The sequence below is a fragment of the Perognathus longimembris genome, chromosome 8, assembly GCF_023159225.1.
Source record: "Perognathus longimembris pacificus isolate PPM17 chromosome 8, ASM2315922v1, whole genome shotgun sequence".
NCBI classification, from domain to species: Eukaryota; Metazoa; Chordata; class Mammalia; order Rodentia; family Heteromyidae; genus Perognathus; species Perognathus longimembris.
In genome coordinates, this window is record NC_063168.1 from 48,544,174 (window position 1) to 48,567,834 (window position 23,661).

At 47.8% G+C, this 23,661-nt stretch overlaps 1 protein-coding gene across 2 annotated transcripts; it reads right to left on the bottom strand.

Annotated features, from left to right (window-relative positions):
• Positions 1-1,511: 1,511 nt before the first annotated feature.
• On the bottom strand, positions 1,512-23,616 carry Abcg8 (ATP binding cassette subfamily G member 8). 2 transcript variants are annotated; one of them, XM_048353019.1, is made up of 13 exons: positions 23,459-23,616; positions 16,456-16,560; positions 14,798-14,954; positions 11,351-11,589; positions 10,845-10,977; positions 10,480-10,749; positions 7,693-7,855; positions 7,535-7,612; positions 6,073-6,272; positions 5,282-5,358; positions 4,220-4,487; positions 3,175-3,302; positions 1,512-3,087 (listed from the first exon to the last, which is right to left on the bottom strand). In XM_048353019.1, exons 1-13 carry the CDS (start codon positions 23,519-23,521, stop codon positions 2,950-2,952), a joined length of 2,019 nt encoding a protein of 672 aa, XP_048208976.1. In that variant the 5' UTR covers positions 23,522-23,616; the 3' UTR covers positions 1,512-2,949. The 2 variants fall into 2 exon arrangements, with proteins under 2 accessions (XP_048208976.1, XP_048208977.1); XM_048353020.1 differs by having other exon boundaries at positions 16,456-16,557; positions 23,459-23,615.
• Positions 23,617-23,661: the final 45 nt, after the last annotated feature.

Genomic DNA, 23,661 nt, shown 5'->3' on the forward strand with positions numbered 1-23,661 from the left:
GGTTCCCCTGTAACCTGGGTCCTGGCAGCATTTGGTGAGATTGCCGTCTTTACTGCTTTCTCGTCTGTTTTCCACTCTGAGGAGATAGCTCTCTCATTGCGCTGTAGATCTGCTAATTACCATTACCACACCATTGCATGGTGTGGGTAGTGGGGGAAACCCCGTAAGCTTGTAAGTGGGTCCCAGGCCGTGTGTTTCTCTTTAGCAAGTCCTGCTCTTACATGTGAAGTTTGTGTACATTGGAGACTTCCTTGCATGCTTTTCTTTACACAAGGTTCAGAGATGGAGATACTATTTCAGTCCCTTACTCTGGCTCAGTTAGGACAGTGGGGTTGTGGTCCAAGTCAAAACCCTGGGTGTCTACATAAAAAAAAAAAGAAAAGAAAAGAAAAATGTCACAAGGGGGTGGCAGAGCAGGATTTGAAGCTTCCAAAAATGGGGCCAAACCCCTTTCTCTGTAAGTTGATGGTCTTGGCTACTTGTTTCTGTCAGGTGGAGAAGGAGGCCTCTTGAACCTGTTGTGGAAGTCAGACATCCATCAGTCAGAGCCCCCAGTAGAATTTACAGAAATACTTGGAGGTCTTGGAGTGTTTTTGTTACTATTTTGTTTGCTTAGCAAGGAAAGGTAGAAGTTTTTATTTTTTAGCAGTTTGGGGAAATAAGAATACTTCCAATTTCACCTAAAGACAAGACAGGAAAAAAAAAACAACAATAAATGTGAGCACCGCCACCTCAAAAGTGTTTCAGGTATTGGTTTCATTATTAGCTGCTAATGCCACCCATGCTGCAGTTCCCAGCTTCCAGCAGGAAATGGGCGGGGCTCCATCTGCCTGCTTGCCTCTCCTGCAGAGCTGCTTCAGGCAGGGACCCCATGACTAGGTGACATGGACACAGGATACTGCTGTATCCAGGCCGTGTGTGTGTGTGTGTGTGTGTGTGTTGTTTTAACTTAAGGCCTCACACTTGCTAAGCATCTGTTCTACCTGTTACCTCCTCTATCCCTAGGCCATTGTAGATTAAGAACCAATCAATTTTTCAAATATGAAAGCCAAATTATTTGACATTTGAATTCCCTAGCTCTGACTACTTGTGAAAGAAGACATTGTTTTTCCTGTGAGAGCCTTGTATGTATTTTCCATATAAGCACAGGTCAACAAGCAGCCTGCCCTGTGCCCTCCTCATGGTGCCCTGGGCCTCAGGGATTATCCAGCCAGAGGAGAGAATGCCCCAGCTATGCTAAACTGGCGAGTGACTAATCTGAATCTAGGTAGAACCCCTGATTCCAGGTCTGTTAACACTTGGATTTGACATAAATTTTAATATCTCTGCTGTGAGCTGTTTAATCTGAGATCAAGAGATTTGAAGAAAAACAGGGGAAAAAAGCAAATACAGGATCTACTTCTACAGACTGGCTTAACCCAGGGCAAGATTATGTCCTCAATAATCTTTCTAGGAACTAGAGCAGTATTTTAAAAAAGAATATCAAGAAGTACATCAATATAGTTAATTACTTTTGGTTTAATTAAAATTCCCCCATCAATAGTGTAACTTAGAATTAGAGAGCTTAAAGTGCAAATTTCAAAATCATTTCCACCTAAGATGTTCAAACCATCCCCTCCAGCCAAATCCAGCCAGCTGCCTATGTCATTCTGTTCACAGTCACAGTACCTACGCTTGAGTATTGTCTGGGGCGGCCTTCGCACAGTAATAGCAGAGTAACAGAACCGTGATGAAGACTATGACCTGAAACATTGACCACCCAACCCTTAGCAGGAAAAGTTTACAACCCATGCTCTTAGGAGTCACAAGTAAATTCTACCCTCTTTGCAATGTGGGGCAAGGCACATGTGCCCCTAGAGCCCTGGCCCTTCTCTTCCCTGGCCTCACTTGCTCAGAATCCAGGAGTCAGCCATTGTTCTTCCCCTGCTGCTGAGGTAACAAGATGTGCCATCACAAGTGGCCATTGGTTGAGATGGAATCTTGTGAACTTTTCAGCTCCTAGTCTCTAACCCTGGTGGTTCACACCCAGCTCTATAACCCATTTCTAGACCTATCCTCGGTGTCTAGACCTTATAGTGGCCTTTCAGGCTTCACCTTCTTCTAATTCCTAAAAGACCTCCAAGTCTTTTCTGAACCCTTCACCACTCCACCACATAGTAGTTATGTGCCCTTGGCAAAGTGAATTTGTGCCTCTGTGGCCTCACCTATACAGTGGGACGCCCCTTCCTGCTAAGGACTATCTTAATAATAATAAGCAATGATATCCACATTCACATATTTTGCACCAGATCTGCCATGGATCCAGATGTTCAATCAATTTTCAATTGTTCACTTAGGCTCTTGGAGCCCATGACCATACACAAATGAGACCCACATCTCTCTAGCGAGCATTAGGTCACTTGTTCTCTTGCAGCGTTGAGGATCATTTGTGGGCTCTGGTATAGGCTAGGCACATGCTCTACCACCAGTTACACTTTCAGGCCTGAGATAACTCACTATTGAGAATGGCATTAACTCACCGTCTGGGGGAACTATAGAGGATGAGGCTAAACATTTTGCTGGCTCTTATTACATTGTTCTCTCTGGGTTCTAGCAATCCCTGAGGAGCTCAGCTACTGAATTCCTTCTCTCATCCTACCCTGTGATGCCTTTTTAGAGGCATTTCCAAAGGAAATAAATTAGCAATGTTGTAGATGCCACCAAGTTCCCGTTTTCTCCTTCCCAACCTTCAAAGCTCTGGGCAGTGATTACAATTTCCCTTTCAACTGTCTTTATTCTACTGCCATCCTGTGGCTGACCTGTGCCACTGCAGCACCATGGGGCAGATGTCACTGAGCATCTGTATCCTTGTTGTCCTAATTGTCACCAGGCAGGGGCTCCTTGGGAGGCAGGGAATGCAATTCAAGATCTGCTTAAGTCCCAACCAGTGCACAGGAGTCTGGGTATGCATCACCAGTCTTGACTTGACTTCTGTTTGATAAACCTTAAGGACATATAGTACAGGAACAGGAAACCACTGCTGATGCCCATAATGATGACGTAGATGATGTGGAGTGGGTGTGAGTTCAGGTCCATGGAACTGAGCATCTGGAGACACAGACATCCAGTGAGCTCATGAGGAAGATGTCCAGTGGACTGTTCCTTAATTTAGAACCCAAGGCCCTTGCTACTTACTTTATCTCCTAGGACACTGTATGTGACGTTGCCAACTTGCAGGCTCAAAAGATGCCCGTTAAACTCAATTTGCATCAGTCCTGAGAAACACCACCGGAGGAAGGACACGTTGGAAATCCACGCAGGCACTGAGGACAGCAAGAGCCATGTTAGTTCCAGGGTTCTGGCCAGCTGCTCTGTGTATGGCACTGCTGGGGGAGGGTTGTGCTAGCTCTGGCCCTGGAGAAGCAAGTCCCCTGACGAGCAAGGAAGCCAAAGAGACCTAAAGGGCACCGGCACAGGGGATCTGTAGCAATTCTAGAAAGCCATTAGCTGAGGGTTCTCAGCATCACAGAGCACTCAGAAGCCCCACACCAGAGATGACTTGGGCCAACCTGGTGACCCTGGAGCATTGTGGAGAGAGAGAGGGGAGAGGGAGAAGGAGAGGGGGAGGGATGGAGGGAGGGAGGGAGAGAGAGAGAGAGAGAGAGAATGTGCATAAGCCTTGCTGAACTGTTTTTTGGTTTTTAAGTCTGGGAGCTAGGTACCCGTGGCTCATGCCTGCAGTAGTCCTAGCTACTCAAGAGGCTGAGATCCTGAGATCTGAGGATTGCAGTTCAAAGCCAGCCCTGGCAGGAAAGTCCAGGAGACTCTTACCACCAATAAACTATGAAGATAAAAAATAAAAACAAAAGGCTAGAAGTGAAGCTGTGGCTTAAATGGTAGAGCAGAAGACAAGACAGGAAAGTGAGGGAAGGTAGCCACAGAGGGCCCAGTGGGATAGAGGCTGCAGAGGGGCGGAGGAGTGACAGCAGGGCAGGCAAAGCTTGCCCTGCACAGGTGAGGACTGTCTGTGGTCCAGGGTCCAACGATGGCACCAATGTGGTGACTCAGGCAAGGGGACGTAGTCAGGGTCACTTCCAGTGTCTGGATAGTTGGCAACGGCATCTGCTTGCCAGCCTTGTGGGCCCAGAGTGGTAAACGATCAACATCCACCTCAGAGGCTCTGCCAGCCACGCGAGGAAGCTCCTAGATGCTTGGCCAGGAGAGCTGGAGAAGGCCTTACCTGTCCACAAGTTATCCAGGTTTATCATGAAGCCCCCGGTGAGGTAGAAGGAGTTATAGAGAGCATTGCAGAAGAAGGAGGACATGTGGAAGGTGGGCAGCATGGCGGCGGTAGCCAGGGCCATGGTCCTGCAGCAGAAGACCACCAGCCACACCAGCATGAAGTGCAGCAGGAAGGGCTCAATGCCTGGCCGCAGGTTGGCCAGCCAGTAGATGGGCATCCCGTAGATGATGGTGTAGGCACAGTGCTCAGGCAGCTCCCCTAGGATCTGCAAGAGAACGGTCTGCACCAGGCCATGGATCCAAGGCCTTCCTTCGTCAGTGCTGTGCAATGTGCAAGCCGGTGAGCCTAACTTCTCTGGTGGCTGAGATCTGAGAATAAAGATTCAAGGCCAGCACAGGCAAGAAAGACTCTTATCTCCAATTAACTGGTGAAAGCCAGACATGGAGGTATAGCTCAAGTGGTAGAGAACCAGCCTTGAGTGAAAAAGGCAAGGAAGAGCACAAGGCCCTGAGTTCAAGCCCCATGATAGGCATACACACAAAAATAAAGTGGCATGTTCAAGTGTTGGCACCCCCACAAGGCCAGCATTCCTTCCTGGTACAGGAGGATGCTGGGAGTATAGGCAGGCGAGCCCCCCCCACCCCCCGCACCGCACCCCAGTGGGGCAGCCCAGAGCTGTTCCCACAGGATAGGAGCTGGTGTCAAGTCCCTCCACCCCTCACCCCTGCCCAGATCTAGTAGCTGTGGGCATAGAAGAGAGTGTTCCATCATCTCTCGGAGCTTCCTCTTCCTGGCAGCCTGACCTATCCCAGGGCTCTGGACAGGTAAAAGGTGCTAAGCCTGTCCCATCTCTTCCTTTTCCGGTCCCTGACCAGGAAAGTATTGCTCCTAGTTCCTAGGCAAGGCCTTCCGGTGACTGTTAGGAGAGATTCTCCTAGAGAATGTGTTCTTTGTAATTGCGAGCACATGGCCTGGGGTTCCCGCCACTTTCTTGCAATGTTTTGACAAAGCTGCACAGCTTTCTTCACCCAACATGTGCTTTCCACCTTGGCCAGTTACCTTGGCAAAGAAGTATGGGCCCGTGGTGTACAGCCCATCCTCCAGCTCATAGTACAGCATGGCTCTCTCCGAGTGACCTTGAGAGGAGATGGGGAGGGAACAAGGAAATGCTGATCAACAGCTTTCTGATTTGGCTTCTCTCTTACAAGCACTCAAAGTATACTGCCTAAGCTTCTTAAGCTCCGTGTGTATATGCATGTGTGTGCATGTGTGTGTGTGTGTACGTGTGTGCTGGTCCTAGGACTTGAACTTATGGTCTGGGCACTGTTCCTGAGCATGTTTTACTCAAGGTTAGCACTCTAACACTTAAGCCCACAGCCCCACTTTTGGCTTTTGTGTGTTTATTGGAGGTAAGAGGTTCATGGACTTTCCTGCCCCAGCAAACTTTAAACTGTGCTCTTCATATCTCATAGGATTATAGACCGCAGCCCCGGACACCCAGCTGTTAAGTTGCTTTTGTTCGTTTGTTTATTTGTTTTCTCACCAGGCACGGTTAAGCCACCCTGAAGCAGATGCTGTGGGAAGTCCCAGACCTTGGGAAGGGCTCAGTGGCTGTGTATGGCTGTCAAGTAGAAATCTTGCTAAGACGCTAACAGCTAAGACTCCATAATTTGCCTTCATTAGCATATTCATATGCAAACTTTAAAAAACAATAGATGTCACTTATTTCACAATCACAATGATATTATTCTGTAAAGCTATTGTCCCCAGGTGCTCAGAGGAGCTCATAGATGGGTGCCAGACACCCCCTGTCCAGGGGCCCCACCGTCATGAGAGCAGGTGACACTCACATTTGGAGGTGACACTCAGAATCACATTGAAAGGGATGAGCGCTCCAATCATAAACAAGAGGGCTGCCGTGTCCATGAAGGAGAGCTCAGTGGCCCCGTGACCGTAGTAGAGAAAGCCAATGATCAGAGCCATCAGGCAGGCCTCAGCCCCATGGATAAGGAGGGTTGGCAAGTCTCGGAAGTCATTCGAAAGCTGACGGCTTAAAACAACAAAAGAAACAGCAAACAAAGAGATGTCAGGAGAACAGCATACCCCAGCCCTGTGACCTTGGGATTTCAGGAGAACAGCATACCCCAACAATGTGATTCTGCGATCTCCCAAAGTCTCATTTTTCCTAACTTATAGAATGAGGTTGGTCACACCTACTTCGCAGGAACAATGAGGATTCAATCAGAAAACTGATGGAAATTTCTATACCCAGTAAATAATAAATGAACCATGATCACTTCGTACAGGGAGTAAGGGAGGTAAAGGTGGTGAGTCGGGATCTCACTGTGTAGCCCAGGCTGACTTGCCTGAACTCCATTTTTTTCTGTCTCATCCTCTCCTGAGATGGGATTACAGGCATAGCTACTATATGCAGCCAATGATTATTGCCTTACCATCAGTGTCAGCCTGATAATTTTACTTACAGAAATTGTGCTGAGGGGAAAAAAAACAAACCAATCAGATCCATAAAGTCAGAAATGTTTAGTTATATCATAGCAAAGGCTCCCAAACAAGTGACCATCCACAGTCTGGAATGAGAAATGACTGTGGTAATGATGAATGCGGGGCTAACCAGTCAAAGGCCCAGCTGGATCATGTTTTCGAAAGGGATGACTGAAGAATATGCAGAGCAGAGTCCCACCTGTGTATAAAATGTCTCTGTCTATGGAAACCACTAGAAAGACATGGGTATGACACAAAAGCCTGGTTTTCTTAGGGGGCTGGTGTGACAGAGATTTCTCCATTCCTAGTTTAGATGCTCTTGTATTATCTCCTTTTTTTCACAATGACTTTAGGCTATTAGGCAGTAAGGATGTTTTAATTTTGTTTAGATAATAAAAGCAGTAGAGCCGCTCTGTGTCTCTTGAGGGTCTATGTTGGTTCTGAGGAGTCTGGTTTTTAAATAATTCTACCTGTCTTTCTCCTTCAAATGAACACCCTCCCCCAACCCTTATCAGCACTGGGGCTCAAACTCAGGGCCTTTCACTCTCCTTTAGCTTTTCACTCAAGGCTGGCATCCTACCACTTGAGCCACAGCTCCACTTCTGGCTTTTTGCTTGGTGGTTGGAGCTAAGAGTCTCACAGACTCTGCCTGGGTTGGCTTCAAACCACGGTCCTCTATCCTCAGTTCTCAGCCCCCTTAGTGGCTGGGATTGCAGGTGTGAGCCAGTGGCACCCAAGTCATTTTTGGTGGAAGGACTCAGTTTGATATTTAGAGAGGCTTGTGAGCGGGGACAAGTGAGAAACAATTACCGGATCAGGGTAGCAAATTGTGGTAGGGCCCCAGGTGGCTGGGGCGGTGAGCAGTCGGCGTCCTGTGGCAGGGTCGGGCTGTTGGAGACAATGCACACTGGGTTAGGACCAGACCTGCTGCAGGGGACTTCCCCACCTGAGCCACCGGCCCACCGTACCTCACAGCCGGGGCGCTTGCCTCCAGCTCCCTGGAATCCGCTTTCCACAGGAAGTCATCAAAGCCACGGACTTTTTCCAGAAACAAGGCCGCAAGTGACTGAGCTTTCTCCCTGGTGGCCACTTCCTGTTCTCGGCTGCGTCTGTCAATGCTGGTCAAGTCCACTAGAAGCAGAGAATTACAAGCTATGCGTGACCTACCTTGGCCTGGACCAGTTTCCTGGGGCTCCTGGACACTCCCCCCATGGTTATGAAGCCAGGGGCAGAGCAGAGAGCTGGCCAGACTCATGTCATCTGCAGAGGTCTACAGGGGAGGGAAGCGAATGGGTCGTAAAGTGATCAACAGCAGAAGCTCTGGTTCCAGCTTCCCTCCCCCCACCCTGACTCACTACAGGAGACCCCAAGAAGCTTTTGTTGAGGCCCAGCCCCACAGGTAATGCCCCTGAGAAGAAAGAGGCTGAGCAGTCAGGCTAATTGCAGGTCCACCTCTCATAGCAAACCTATAATTTGGCTTTCCAAGCGGATTTCCCAAGCCAGAAGGGTACCAAGGACTAGCCAGAGACAGTTCTAGAGGGATCAGCTCCCCCTAGCTGGAGAGACACCTCCTGAATCCCAGGGGATGACACCCTGCCCCAGGGGAGCACAGTCTCCTTCTCACAATGCTCTGCCATGGCTCTACGAAGTGCCCCTGCAATGCCAGAAAGGGCAGCCCCACCAGCCACAGACAGGGCCTTCCCATACTAGCTAGCTGCAGCCTAAGAACAGCTGGGGTCAAACTAGGAGCTAGGGTTTATGCCTGTAATCCTAGCTACTCAAGAGGCTGAGATCTGAGGATCATGATTTGAAGCCAGTCTAGGCAGGAAAGTCTGAGAGACTCATATTTTCAGGACCACCTGAAAACCAGAAGTGGAGCTACGGCCCAAATTGGTAGAGCACTAGCCTTGAGCAAAAGGTTCAGGCCCTGAGTTCAAGCCCTGTGACTGACAAAATAATAATAATAATAATAATAATAATAATAATGATGATGATGATGATGATGATAGCTGAGGTCTTCATTTTACCTCCCCTCCTCTTCCTGTCTTCCATTTCATTATTCTGATTCAAGTCAGAATCATGTCTACGAGGGGCCTTCATAGACCAACACAGGTTTCCTCAGTGCATAGCTACAGCTCTAAACACTAGATCGGTGTGGCAAACCATGCTATCTGTGACTCCTGCACTCCAAATTGGTGAGAGACACCTGCCCTAGGCTTTGTAGGTAAGAGCCCATACTCCTCCCAAAGAATATCACAACAGGAAAAATGAGAGGTTTGAGGCAGTTGTGGGCATTTGGCTTCTGGTAGTCCCTGCCCAGGCTTTCTTCAAATCCTCCTTTCATTGGCCAGCCTGGCAAACGTCCTCTGTTCATTATCTGATGGTGCCGGCCTGAGAAGGACACACTGGCAGGAAGCCAGGATGGCACTAGAATACAGGGTAGAACTCCTTAAGAGTTCACCAAGGATATGCAGATGAAGGGCAGAGGTGGGGCCTGAGGAGAGTGGCCCATCCTTGTGAGGAGCAGTGGAGCGTGACTGCCGATGCTGGAGGACAGTGTGGGTAGCAGGATTAGACACACACACACACACACACACACACACACACACACACACACACACACCAGCAGAATCCCAGTTCTGTGTCGTACAGAAAGCATGCTATAGCAGGCAAAATGTTGAGCTCCTCCAGTCTCCCATCTGCACAGGTGGAGATGATCTTGGCCTGGCAGGGAGTTGGGGGTCAACCAGGGAGTTTGGAACTTTAAGCCCTAATGAATATCTTTAAGGGAATGGTCCCTGTCTTTAGATGTGTGTGTGTGTGTGTGTGTGTGTGTGTGTGTGTGTGTGTGTGTATTGAGGCTTAAACAGAGCCTTGCACTCTTACTTGGCTTTTTATTCACTCAGTCCTGGCACTCTACTACTTGAACTACACCTTCACTTCCAGCTTTTTTGTTAGTTAATGGGAGAGAAGAGTTTCAGAGACTGAGTCGGTTTCAAATCATGAACCTCAGACCTCAACCTCTTTTGGTAGCCAGGGGTACAGGCATGAGCCCCCAACACCAGCTGCAGACTTATTCACTTATTGTAAGCTCCTTCTGACACTTTTCCATCCTGGAAGAGCCTGGGGTTCCAGGTGACCTTAGAGGACCAGCCACAGCTGCAGCTCGTAGGCACAGCTTTTCTATGCTGCAGGACTCTGGGCGGGTGCTTTTCAGGTAGTGCCCTGAAAAAGCCACTGCTCCCTGGGAATGAAGGAAGCCCCTCATGCTACCCTGGGTGTAATATCCTAAACACTCAGGGCCTAAAAGAAAGCCAGTGGTGGTGGGGGGGGGGGGTCGGGGCAAAGCAGTCTTCCTATCTCAGGATTCATTGGGAACATTAAGACCCTGAGCTGCTCCTGCCCAGGGTCCCTCCATCCTGCCACACCTGATGGCTCCCTGCTAGGAACCATCTTCAGATTTCCCAGGTGTCTGGCACAACTCAGGCCTCCTATTTCCTACAGAGTCCGAACAACTGTAACACCCAAGCCGGCCTCCATTCCTACCCCACTGGGCACAGAAGATGGATATTTGTCAAAAGCTGACCACCTTCTCCACCCGCCTCTGCTCACCATCTCTTTGTTGCCCGAAGCCTGAGCATTTGTCTCCTGAGTCTTTCCATCAAGGGTTCTTTTTGGGGGGTGGAGGGGGTATTGCTGTGGGGTGGGGGTGGTGCTGGGCACCGGGTCGCTGGGTGCCGGCCCGGCTGGCTCACCGTAGAAGTCGGCCGGGTTGCTGTAGCGGGGACAGGGGTAGCCCAGGGCGGTGAAGTACTGGATCATGTGCTGCGCAGCCCCCAGGTAGATGGTGGTGCCTGATGTCATCAGGAGAACCAAGTCGAACAGCCTGAAGATGTCCGACCGCGGCTGGTGGACCGAGATGAGCACCAGCCTGTTGCCTTTGGCCAGCCGGGATAAGGTTTTCACCAGGTTGTGGGCGGTGAAGCTGTCGAGGCCGGAGGTGGGCTCGTCCAGCATGAGGATGCCTTCCGGACGCGGAGAAAGGGGCCCGGTGACGCGGCGCGCCCGAGCTCGGCAGCACGCCCCGGGCCCTGGGCCCCGGCCCGCGCCCAGCCCTCACCTGGGTTCCACAGCAGCTGCACCCCGATGCTGACCCGCCGGCGCTCACCCCCGGACACCCCGCGCACGTACATGTTGCCCACGCGGGTGTTGGCACAGGGCCGCAGCCGCAGCTCCGCGATCACGTCCTCTACCTGGGGGGCACGGGAGAGGCCCGGGGGTCACGGGGCACCCAGGGCTGCCCAGGTAGGAAAGGCCTGTGGCTCCGCGGGGTCCCGGCAGTGTGAAAGAAGGCAGCCCCCGCTGCCCCCACCCCCCCACTCCCCCGGACTCCATCCCCCGCACTCCATCCGTGCTCGTCCCCCTGTGTCTGTGCCCAGCCTCCGAACAGATCATTGCGCAGGCCCGGGGCCTCCTGCCCACAGGAATCCCAGCAACCACGCTCACCAGTCAACACCAAGCGCATCACAGCCTTGGCAAGCGCCCCACAGGAGCCCACTGCTCCAGACGGCTTCCAGGACGCTGAGCTGTGCTGCGCAGGCTCGGCCTGCCCACCCCCCAAGTTACCCGTTTGTCACGCTGGGCCTGGGAGAAGGTCCTGGGAAGCCGCATCTGGGCCACAAAGGCCAGGGTCTCCCGGACGGTCAGGTTGGGCAGCAGCTGGTCGTGCTGGCGCACGTGGGCCACGCTCTTCCTCACCAGCTGGGGCGTGCTGGGCTTCCCGTTGATCCAGATTTGGCCCGACTTCAGCTTGCCACCATGGTCTCGGCCTGTGATCACATCTAGCAAGGAGGCTCGCCCGCAGCCTGCAAAGGCCCAGAGGCAAGGTGAGGACAGAACAGAGCTTCAAGGGGCCAACTCAGTGGCGGACTTCTCTGCCTTTGCGGAAGGGACCAAGCACTAGGCACCCAGTCAACCACAGGCTGCAGGGCAGTAGACGGCTGGTACCCGGAGGGTTTGTCCCTTCCCCGTGGGGTTCAATGCGCTTCCCCTACCCCTAGCCCCCACCTCCCACATCCCAGCAAGTCCTGGGCTGATAGCATTGTGAAATTTTGCCATTATTTGCTGACAAAGATGCCAGAAACTTCTCATCACCCATCCTCAGGAGCTGGCTTTATGGGAACAACTAATTTGGAACAGACATAGGGTGTCTTTTAAAAATGCGAAAACAGAACCTATTATGTGAAATAAGGGGAAAAAATAAGCACTGAGATGTAGAAAGGATTTTTAAAGCACAGGAGACACATAGATTCTAGGTTCTGAATGTACCTACATCCTTTTATTTTTAGCAGTAGTACCTTTTCTTTTCTTTTTTATTTAAAAGAAGAACAATCGTTGGTGCTGAAACTAACACCTTCTACCATTTCTGAATGATGTATCCGTTACTACTGACTTAGATCACACAGAATCTAGTTTCCAAAAGCATTCCATGAAGTTTCTTCTTCAACAGCCAACCCAACCATGAATGTGAATTGGGTTCAAGCTCTGAGAGCCCTGGAATAGGGAAAAAGATCTGTCCAGGTAAGGTTTTGGCTTCTTTTCAATGCATATCAAACCTTTTCTGGAGGACAAATTTTCTGTTTGTTCTCTTGACAACAATAGATGTACGATAAGTTCTCCTTGCCACTGCCACATGCAAAGTCTAGAAGTCATGTGATCATCCTGCTTAACTGTCCAGAGGCTGGGAGGAAAAGCAGCCTTACCCATGGCTCTCTGGGTGCGCCTCATGTAGGCTTCCTGAGAATTTAGGGGCAACAAAATTGCCAGGGATGGAACCAGGGTTGAGAGGCGTCAGCCCTGTTACCTACTCCAGGCTCTGAGTACATGGGGGACTTTGCCAACATCTCTTGCAGCTATGGGATTCCACACATTTCCAAAGCAAATTTCTGTGAGATGTACGGGTAGACTTTCCAACAGAGGGTGGGTGTCTAATGCATTTGAGAGACTCTTGGAACCAGGAAACAAAGCCCATAGGCATTCAAGGTCTTTATAATGTAGCTGGTATCTCCTAATCAGTAAATTCATTCCTCAGAAAACAGTTTTGGCATTGTTGATCCTCCACACAGTAAGTTAGATGCCTTGGACTGACTTTATTTATTTAAAACAATGTGGTGTGTGTGTGTGTGTGTGTGTGTGTGTGTGTGTGTGTGTGTGTGTATGTGTGTGTGTGTGTCTAGTAAAAGTCATAGAAAGTATAATGGTGAAACCATTCTGAGAAACCATTCTAATAATTTTGATCAAGTAAACATGAAGCTGAAGCCAAACCTCACTGGACTGGAATATTACTCAATATACTTTCTGCTCAGCCTCTCTGAATTTCACTTTCCTCCATCACAAATCAGGGCTACTATTGCCTGGAGAATCTTGTGTGCCAGGAATCCGCGTGCTGACTCTCACTAAAAGCCTGTATGTATGTCCCCTAGAGGCTAAGTTCAAGAAGAAAAGGCAGAAAAGAAAAAAAAAAAAAAAGCTACAGGAAGCTAGAACTTAAAGACTGCCCCTCCCTTTTTAAAATCTTGTTTGGATCAGAATTGTGGAGCTAGTGGGAGGGACTTAATGAGTGTGCGTGTCTTCTCAGTTACAAAGTACATTTACACATCCTAACTCATGTGATCTTTGGCTAGACAACAGACAACTTCTCTATCAGAGGAGTGTAAAAGTTGGGAGCAGATGTTCAAAACGTTGAGTAATCTCTGTCTTTGGAAATGATTAATTGAAAGGTATAAAGTGCTTTCTCTTAACACTGTATAAATGTGTCCCAGGAAGAAACACCGGATCCAAGTATCAAGAGATCAAGCTCAACACTGTAATGAATCATACGTTAGTGGTAAATTAAGGCCTCCACTAATTGTTTCTTAGATTTTTCTGTTCATAAAAGGAAAAAAAAGTCTCATCCCAGATAAAAGTAGTTTACACTGGGGGAAGGAGGGTTGGGAGGGGAAAAAGTGAGGAAGGGGGTGACACTGTTCAAAAAGAAATGTACTTGTTACCTAACTTATGTAACTGTAAACTCTCTGTACATCACCTTTACAATAAAATAATAATAACAGCAAAAAAAAAAAAAAAGAGATCAAGCTCACATTCTAGATCGACATTAAGTGTGTGTCCTTAAGAGATTCAGTTGACTCCTCTGGATTTAGCGTCCTCCTCTATCAAATGAAGGGGAATGTGTATGTACACATGCACATGTGCAAAGGAATACACCGAAAGTATCAAGGAACAGATCATTTGAAAATCTTCCTCTAAAAATGCTTCCAAATTGTTGGGATAGAGGCATGGCTCAAGTAGTAAAGCACCCACTAGCAAGTGCAAGGCCATGAGTTCAAACTCCAGTACTACAAAATAGGTAGATAGGTAGATAGATAGATAAATAGATAGATAGGTAGATAGATAGACTGATTGATTGACTGGCTGATCAATTGATTTCCAAACTGGTTCAGAGAATGGTAGAATTCAGTGAAAAGAAAACTCTGTCCTTCAAGTCCCCCATTAGCTATATTGTTCTATAATTTAAAGTTTGGCCTGCAGAAGTGACTGAAGTGCTCCAGGAACCAGGGCTAGCTCTATGCTGGTGGTTGAAGTTGTACTCTGGCTTTGGAGCGGGAGAGCTGTGGCAGGGCTTTGCCTAGTCATTGTCTGACCATGACCCGACTCTGGCTGTGGAGGGAATGTCCTGAGCGGGTGTCCTTGTGGCTGGAGGAGGCCTCGGAGAGGACATTATGTCCTGAAGCTGCAGCCACAGCACCTGTCTAGTTACTATCTGCACTGAGACAGTATCATCAGTCAGCTTCAGGTGGACAAGAGACACTTGAGATCACCTACCCAGCAAGGTCTATGAGCTAGTGAATGGAAGGGCTGGCACTTGAGCCCAGGTCTGCCTAACCTGTGACTGTGCCCTCAGCTTCTCTGCCACATTGGGGTACTAGATGGTAGAGTTCTATAAGGAGCACCCATGTGTCCAAAGGAGCACTCCGCTCCCCAGGAGCAAGAGGCCACTATTTGCCTTAGTGATACCTGAGCTCCCTATGATGGCCAGCATCTGTCCACTTCTCACTTTGAAGCTCAGGTTCTGGATGCCCAGCTCACAAGAGTCATGGCTCTTTCGAGACAACCAAGGTATCTTGAACTGAGCCAGCTGTTCAAACCAAGGCACCTGGGAGGCCATGTCCACCTGTTGGGAAAGGGTTTTCAGAGAATTGAATAGCTCAGGGTGTCAGCAACTCATGTTCAACTTCCCTGCTCTGTGTGGCCTCTCCCACAGGAGATATCTCCCTGTGAGCATGCCTCAGGCCTGGAGACACCCTCTACCCGGGTTCTACGAGCACAGAGGTAGAACCCCACCCTGTTGAGAGCCCCAAACTGCTGTTTCTAGTAGAGATTGGGGAGGGGATGCGAGAGCACATACAATAAGGGAAGAGAAAATAACTTCTCAGATGATTACTTATGCAAGACATTGTGTTTATTGCTTCCATCATTAGCCCTTTCAGTAATCATTGCAAACCTGCAGCATAGGAGTTACTGTATTCAGTTTTATACGTGAGGTACAGAGCAGTGAAGTAACTTACTTGAGGTCACACAGGTAATGAATGGCAGCAAAGAGGATTCGCTTGTCCTAACATCCCCACAGGTGTGAGTGACTGGGCCAGGTTGGAAATGACTAATTAAAAGGTATGAAGTGGAGTGATTGGAGTGATTGGCCTCTGTGGTTTGGTCTAGGTAGGGCCTCCTCTAGGGAGCATATGCATTCTCCCTTGAGGGAGGGGAGTAATCCAGGTTGAATTTGATGCAAGTGTTTCTGAGAACTCCTGAAAGGCCAGTGGTTGTCCTGGCAGTTGTTCAGGGTGTTTTATTAGCTTCAGGGACAGCACATTTTACAATACAAATGTAGATATATTGAGATATGTAAATATAGGAAATCTAAATAAAGTCTGTATACTGTGGTTTATCTTTAGATCATATAAGTCTTTAACTTTTGTTTAATAAAATGTATGTAGTTATTAGCTCCTTTCTCCCTCCTTCCCTTCCTCCCCTTCCTTCCTTCGTTCCTTCCTTCCTTTCTTCTTTCCTTCTTCCCCTCCTTCCTTCTTTTTTTGGTGCCAGTACTAGCTCTTGAACTCAGGGCCTTGTGCCCTCATTCAGCTTTTTTGCTCATGGATGGTACACTACCATTTGAACCATGCCTCTAGTCCAGCTGGTTAATTGGAGATAAGCATCTTTCACACTTTTCTGCCTGGGCTGGCTTTGAACACTGACCCTCAGATCTCAACCTCCTGAGTAGCTAGGATTACAGGCATGAGCTAGCCTGTTACTAATTTCCTAATGTGGATAATCACACTATGGTATGCAAGCTATTAACCTTAGGGGAAACTGAACAAAGGGTCGATAGGGACACTGTATTCTTTATGTAAGTTCGTATAAAATGATTTCAAACTCTGAAGTCAAGTTCCAGAGACTACTCCTATGGGCTCTCACATGTTTTCCTAAGTGCCCAAGGTTCCTCCGTGCCTCTCACCTCCGACTATGTGTGCATCAGTGAGTGAGAGACATCTCTGTGGGGCTCACACTTCACCCATGAAGCCTGCACCCGGCATCCTGGGCATGGATAGGCAGCCTGTGGGCTGTGCTCACATGCCTTCCCCTTGAGGACTTCTTGCAATCTTGTGGAGCCCTACCTGGTAGGTGAGGTCTTTGACCTCCAGAGTGTTGGACTGGCCACTGTAGGTGAAGTACAGGCTGTTGTCACTTTCAGAGGAGAACAAGCTGTCTTGGAGGACCTGCTGGGAGACATGGCAGGGGAAACCACTGAGGACGCCAGGTGAGGAAGGAAGGAGACCTCAGATGATAGCAGTGGCTGACCATCTGGTTGAGATCCCAGGTTGGCAGGAGCTGGGCTGGGGCAGTGAGAAAATGGAAATGTTAAGAAGGCATATCTCCTCCCCGCTCTGGAGATGCTGGGCTTCTCCCAAGACAGCTCCATCCCTGGGGAACCCCAGCTCAAGGCCTGTGGGCCAGAACCCAAGCAGCTTAGGATGAGGGGCACCAGATGGGAAGAGCAAAGTGGGAAGACCTAAGCTGTTAGCTGGTAAACTTAACCTTCACCTTTCCCTTTCCACCATGTGGCTTAATAATATCTCCTAAAGCCAAATAGACATTGCATGTGAAAGGGTAACAGCTAGCACCAGCAAGTTAACACTCAGCCTGTCAAGATGTCATTCCAAGCTGATTTTGTTTGTTGGTTGCTTGGTTGGTTCATCCTGGGGCCTGAATTCAGGGCCTGGGCACTGCCCCTGAGCCTCTTTGTGCTCAAGGCTAGTGCTCTACCACTTGACCACAGTGCCACTTCCAGCTTTTTCTGAATAGTTCATTGAAGATAAGAGCTTCATGGACTTTCGTGCTTGGGCTGGCTTCAAATTGTGATCCTCAGATCTCAGCCTCCTGAATAGCTAAGATTACAAGAATGAGCCACCAGTACCAGGCTTGTAGCTTACTTAAAGAAATATATTTTTTTATCTTTAAGTAATTGTACAAAGGAGTCGCCATTTAACCAAGCAGTTTATGAATACAATATAACTTCAGCAATGTCGCCTTTTTTTTTTTTTATCATTCTTACCCATCCCTCCCCTACCCACCTCTTCTCTCACGCTGCTTCATACATTGGATTTTTGCCTGCATTTTCCCTTATCTGATTTTAATGAGGAATTTTGTGTAACAAAGCTATTGAAGACACCTATGAGACATTTCAGAAATGATCTCTGTTGAAGGTGATAACCACCTTCACCAGCACCATTACTATCATTATCATTGTCACCATCACCAATAAAATCACGTGATTGCTGTTGCTGAAGTTGTGGTATACGTGTGTGTGTGTGTTTTAATTTAATTAATTAATTAATTTATTTATTTATTTATTTATTTGTCAGTCCTGGGGCTTGGACTCAGGGCCTGAGCACTGTCCCTGGCTTCTTTTTGCTCAAGGCTAGTACTCTGCCACTTGAGCCACAGTGCCACTCCTGGCTGTTTTCTGTATATGTGGTGCTGGGGAATTGAACCCAGGGCTTCATGTATATGAGGCAAGCACTCTTGCCACTAGGCCATATCCCCAGCCCTACTTGTGTGTTTTAATATCTAATTTTTACATTGTACATAATTATAGGTACAAAGCAATCATTTTATATAGAATCATGAACATATAGATGCTTAATATATCATATAATATGGCATATTAGTAATATGTAACATATTATATAATAATGATTAAATAAAGCTAATTATTACTTTTATTTCCCTAATCATTTCTTTGTATTGGGAACCTTCAAACTCTTCTCTCCTGGCTCTTTATAAATATGCTGTAGACCTCTTGCAAACTATGGTCACCTTGCTGTGCTGTAGAAAGACGGAACTTATTTCTCCTATTTCTGTTTTGATGCCAAATATCTGAACTCTCTTCATCCCCTTTCCTCCTCTCTTTCCTTACCTCTAGTGACCACTGTTCTACTCTCTTAAGTGGTAGAATCTTTGGTGTTTTTAGTTTTTACAGAGTTGAAGATCAAACCCAGGGCCTCACCCATTCTGGGCATACACTCTAGCCTCGGAGCTACAATCCAGGCCCTGGTGATATATTTGAAACTTGACAAATCTGTGTTTCATAGTAGGTAACTTGGAGTACTATTGTTTTTTTGTTTTTTTTTTTTTTTTGGCCAGTCCTGGGCCTTGGACTCAGGGCCTGAGCACTGTCCCTGGCTTCTTCCCGCTCAAGGCTAGCACTCTGCCACTTGAGCCACAGCGCCGCTTCTGGCCGTTTTCTGTATATGTGGTGCTGGGGAATCGAACCTAGGGCCTCGTGTATCCGAGGCAGGCACTCTTGCCACTAGGCTATATCCCCAGCCCCTTGGAGTACTATTAACTGCCAATCTATCTGATAATTATTCAGTCAAGCAGGCAACAAACACTGACCTGAGAGCCTACAGCTCAGGCTCAGAGTCTGTGATGCAACAGTAGGAAAGACCATCTTCAAGAAAGCTTAAATTTTAGTGAGACAGACAGACATTAGGATGGCATGAGAAGGCTGGTGGTAAGCATCTGGGGCTATCTTCGCTTTTGTACACAACACCCAGTGTACACTGATCCATGTGTAGTTTAGAGGGAAAATAGCATCCAGCACCTCTGTACCAATGGTAGCAGGAAGAGCTCCTTGGAAAGAGCATCCAGATTTGGGGGGTGGGGATTAGAGGCAATTAAATACAGGGGATCATCTGCAGCAGGTCTCCAATGAGCAACCAGTAGAGCTCTGGGAGAGTGTGGAAAAACAGCAGACTAAAGCTACTTATTTGGTTAAACATTGGAACCATCATCAATTTTCCAGTAAATTGACATTTATCCAAAAGAGCACAAAGTAGGATTATAGTAAAGCCACCAGCACAACCATGTTCACTGAAGCATTATTTATCATAGCCAAAATATGGAATCAGTCCAGATAGATGCCCCTCAATGGATGAATGGATCAATAAAATGTAGTATATATACAAAATAGAATTTTTCTCATATATCAGAAAGAATGATATTGTACCATTCATGAGGAAATGGGAAGACTTGGAAAAATTATATTAAATGAAGTAAGTCAGACCTAGAAAAACACAGGTTGCATAGTTTCCTTCATTTGTGGTAGCTAGCATGTGCCTACAGATCTATAAGTAAACATATTGAAGTATAGTAGATTCTATGAAGAGTGCAAATAGTGTAATTTTTTTAAAAAAAGATTAAGCCAAAGCCCAACAAAATAAGTACCAGGAAATGGGTACTATGGGGGAGGAGGGAAAGGGAGAGAGTTAGAAGAGAGGAGAATGCAGGCAACAATTCATTATATATACCACAGAATTGAGAAAAATAAGGGAAAGGGTGGGTCAAAGTGGGGTGAAGATGTTGAAGTGATGACACAGATCAAGATACATTTTATACATAAATGGCTTTTCTAAATGGCAAAAAAGTTCAATATCCTAAAAATTAAGAAAACTGAGAGAAGAGGTGGGTTGGGAGGGAAGGATGAGAATGTTGAAAGGGATGACGTTCATCAAAGCACACTGCATTTATAAACTGCTTTGTTGAACGGCGACCCCTAGGAACAACTACTTGAGGATAAGAAAAATATTCAAAAAATATTTCGTAGTGAACATAGAGAGAAGATAACACCCAGTTCAAGAGAGGGATTATTTCTGGGGAAGGGAGATGGGGGAGGAGGGTATGTGGAGTGAGGGTGAGCAGGCTTAAAGCTATTGGGAATTAGTGGTGAGCACATGGGAGATGGGAGTTCCCTCTGTAAACTGATTGGCTTGAAATATTTCACAATATGTTGTCAGAATCACAGAGTAAACTCATGAATAGAGCAACAGAGTTCTCCTCCCACGCTGATCTCCATGTGCTAATACTCCATAACAATGCGGAAAGTGGGGGCAAGGGTGGTAAGAGGGTCTGGGTCCTCTGATGTGGAGAGCAGAGTTCCTTTAGAGGGATCAAGGCTCTGTACCTGCAGGACTCTGCGTTAGTACTGTGACCCTCCTCTAACGACTTCTCTCCCCACCACACATTCCACCTAGCTTTTCCAGTTCAGTGTGGTAAACTACCGACATGCTTTGAAACGCTCGAATGAATTAAAATACAGCCTCTCCTCTCCTCTCCTTTGGTCTCTTCCCCTCTCCTCCCCTCCCCTCTCTTTCCTGGAAATTAGGGGATCATGCTTGTTAGACAAGTGCCCCATTTGCTTTAGTTTGCTTTTCAAATTAAGTCTTGAATTTTTGCTTGAGCCTGGCCATGAACTGTAAATTCTCCTTTCTCTCTGCCTCCCAAGTATTGAGGATTACAGATGGTGCCACTCAGGCCCAGCCCTTCCTTAATGTTTTTAAAGCAAGCCTCTAGTCAGTTGGCATTAAAAATGAATTAACTTGGAAATTCCTTTGGCTGGCCCGAACTCAGATTGGATTACCGACGGAATGTTACACCTCAATCCAGAAGGAAGTCCCAATATCGGGAGTACAGAGCACCCTAGGTAAATGACCTCAAGCCCAGCTGACCTCTAGTTTGTTGCACTGAGAGGGGGAGTGCACTGGGGCATAGGAGCAGAGAAGCAACAAGAACGACAGGTAAAAAGTTGAGCAGTGCATGACTCCCTGCTCCAGGGCTCACCCCAGTCTCTCTCCCTTCGACCCCAACTGCCATAGGACCGGCTTTCAGGGAGCTAGCTATATTGAGCTCAGCTTTAGGAAGAAAAACATTCCTGCCTAGGTTGGGGGCCACTTCTGTTTCATTTAAAAATATTTCCCTTGGCTCCCAGGAAGGATTTGTTAGACGCTTCCTGAGGTTTTGACACACTCCCTGTATTTTTCAAATACTTAAATATCTATTCAGCTGACATTTTAATCAGTATGAATGTCAGAACATCATTTGAATTTCTGACAAGTGACACCCAAAAAAGCACAAGCAGGTTTATTTGTAGGTAACCAGCTCAGCTCCTGCTGGGCTACATTGTAATTTCTCCTTGTATTAACTTCTGATCAAATTCCTGAGTCAAATCAAAGGCAAGAAGGCAATCAGAGAGCACAGAGCACAAGTAGCTTGTTCTGCTTGGAGAAAGAATGGCTGTGCTGAGGACTTGTGGCTGACAGGGACAATGCAGGCTCTGTTTCTAGCTGAGGAGGCACTTCTGGACCTTTCCTGAGACACATAGACCAGACCCCATGTAACTTGGCCCTGAGGCCCAGGACTCTCTTGTCCTTCACTGAGCCTACTCCAGTCCGGAGTGAGAGGAGTCTGTGGCACACTGGGCACCTGGCACTCTAAGTACCTGATACCAGAAGTCCCTATGCAACCTTCCTCAGTTCCCTTTCCAGGGCTTGTATTCAGATTCTCCCAGGCCCACATTCTAGAACCCTGACTGATATTCAACAAAGAACATCTGTCCATGGTAGATGTGGCCTGAATGTGCATGGGCTGGGGTGACCACAGGACTGTGTGACTTTCTTGCCAAGTAGATGGAGTGGGTGGAAGGTGGGAAGAGATGGAGACAGGCTATGGCATTGGCTAGAAGCTGGCTCACTTATGCCATCCGCTGCTTCATGCCACTACATTCTAACTGCTACCAAGCAGCTTTCAATTTTCTACATTTATATCTATTTGCCAGTGGGAGGTGGGGGGAAAGGTGGTAATCAAGGTCAAGGGAGAGAAATTTTTTTATTCAATGGTGCTTAATTTGTTCAATAGATTTTGTGTGTGTGCACACATGCATGCAAGCATGTGCATGTGTGTGTGCGCATGCGCACACACATGCCACTTACTTACTGGGGCTTGAATTCAGGCCCTTGTATTCTTACTTGGTTTTATTGCTCAAAGCTGAAACACTTTACCACTTGAGCCACACCTTCACTTTTTGCTTTCACTTTTTCCACAGCTTTTTGCTAGTTGTTGGAGATAAGACTCTCATAGACTTTTCTGCCAGGGCAGACTTCAAATAGATCCTCAGATCTCAGCCTCCTGAAAGGCTAGGATTACAGGAGTAAGCCACCAGTGTCTGGCTATTGGGTAGCTTTTCAACATCTAGATACAGATTAAATGACCTACAACCTTTAGTTCCAAGCCCTACAAATGTGAAGGCGGAGCACTGCATGGCCCCCAGAGCAACAGAATTAGGGTCTACTTGCATTTGAGGATGTGGGGTTCTGATAGTTGTTTGCCTCAAGTCATGGTGGTAATTTTCAGGGAAGAAAGTATCCCCAAATCCACTACCAACTTCATATCTTATTCAGGCTGTGAGCACGGCCCTTCTGGCTGCTGGGGATCATTCTCCACAGAGCTGGGCCCAGACAGCACAACTGGTGGTTGCTGTGGCCGCAGAGTTGGCTAGGCATGGTAGATCTATTGGGCTTGGCTGGGTTAATAAAGGTCAGTCCACAGATCTGAGGCTTCTCTGTTGTGTGGGGACCTGTCTCTGGCTGCCCACACACGAGGATTTCTCCTCTTCCTCCTTCCTCCCACAATGTGGAAAGACAGAAAGGTAGGGCTGGGTGAAGCAGAGATGGAATTCTGCTTCCTTTCTGTCTTCCAATGTGTCCTACTGCTTCAAGTCCCGCCCACAGCCCCAGTCAAAGGACATTTATTTAGCAGGCTTCTTTCTGTCTGGTAAGATGAAGGAGCATGTCTTGTACCTCCACCTGCTGGCCACTTGACTTCTGTCCCTTCCTTCCAGCTCTCTCCCAGCTCTTAGGATTTGCTTGTGTAACATTTTGACACTCCCACAGACGTTATTGGCTATTCTGTCACATTCATCATTGTGCTCCCACTGAGACCAATACAGGCAAAGGAGACACTAGAGGAGTCTCTGGTGTGTGTGAACATATTTCTGTGATGGAATTTCATTTGGCAAAATCAAATGGGCCCAAATCACCAATAGGAAAGTATCTCCTCTCAAAGGAGCCTTGCCTGTGGCAGGAAATGACTTCAGAGACCTCTTGGCCTCCGCACCTGCTCCCCCCAACCCTCTGATGCCCAGGAAATGGAGTTTGGCAGCCATATCCCCACGTAGCCTGTGGCCTAGGCTGTCAGTGAGGACCACGGAAAGCTTCCTGGAAGGGCAAGTAAGGTCCCATTTCTCCCCACCCACCAGGACTGAGGCAGGTGGGGGTCACTTACCGAAGCATCTTGGGCAGAAGCTCCATTCCACAGCTCAATCTCCATTGGGAGCTTCTCAGCCATGAGGGTCCACACGGTTTGCACCCCTCAGCTGTATTCCTGTGGAACTCGGTTTGCTGCCCGCTGGCCAGGCTCTCTCACTATTTCCTAGAGCTGAATGACCAGGGCCCTCCCGCTTCTGTGCCAGCCTCTCTCCCAGCATG

Excerpts from the sequence above, each read along its gene's own strand:
- Abcg8 (XM_048353019.1), bottom strand. The coding sequence starts at position 23,521 with ATGGCTGAGAAGCTCCCAATGGAGATTGAGCTGTGGAATGGAGCTTCT. Across the intron at positions 7,613-7,692 it reads GCAAGCGCCCCGGCTGTGAG|CCCGACCCTGCCACAGGACG; the intron begins GTACGGTGGGCC and ends TGTCTCCAACAG. Across the intron at positions 3,088-3,174 it reads ACAGTGTCCTAGGAGATAAA|ATGCTCAGTTCCATGGACCT; the intron begins GTAAGTAGCAAG and ends CTGTGTCTCCAG.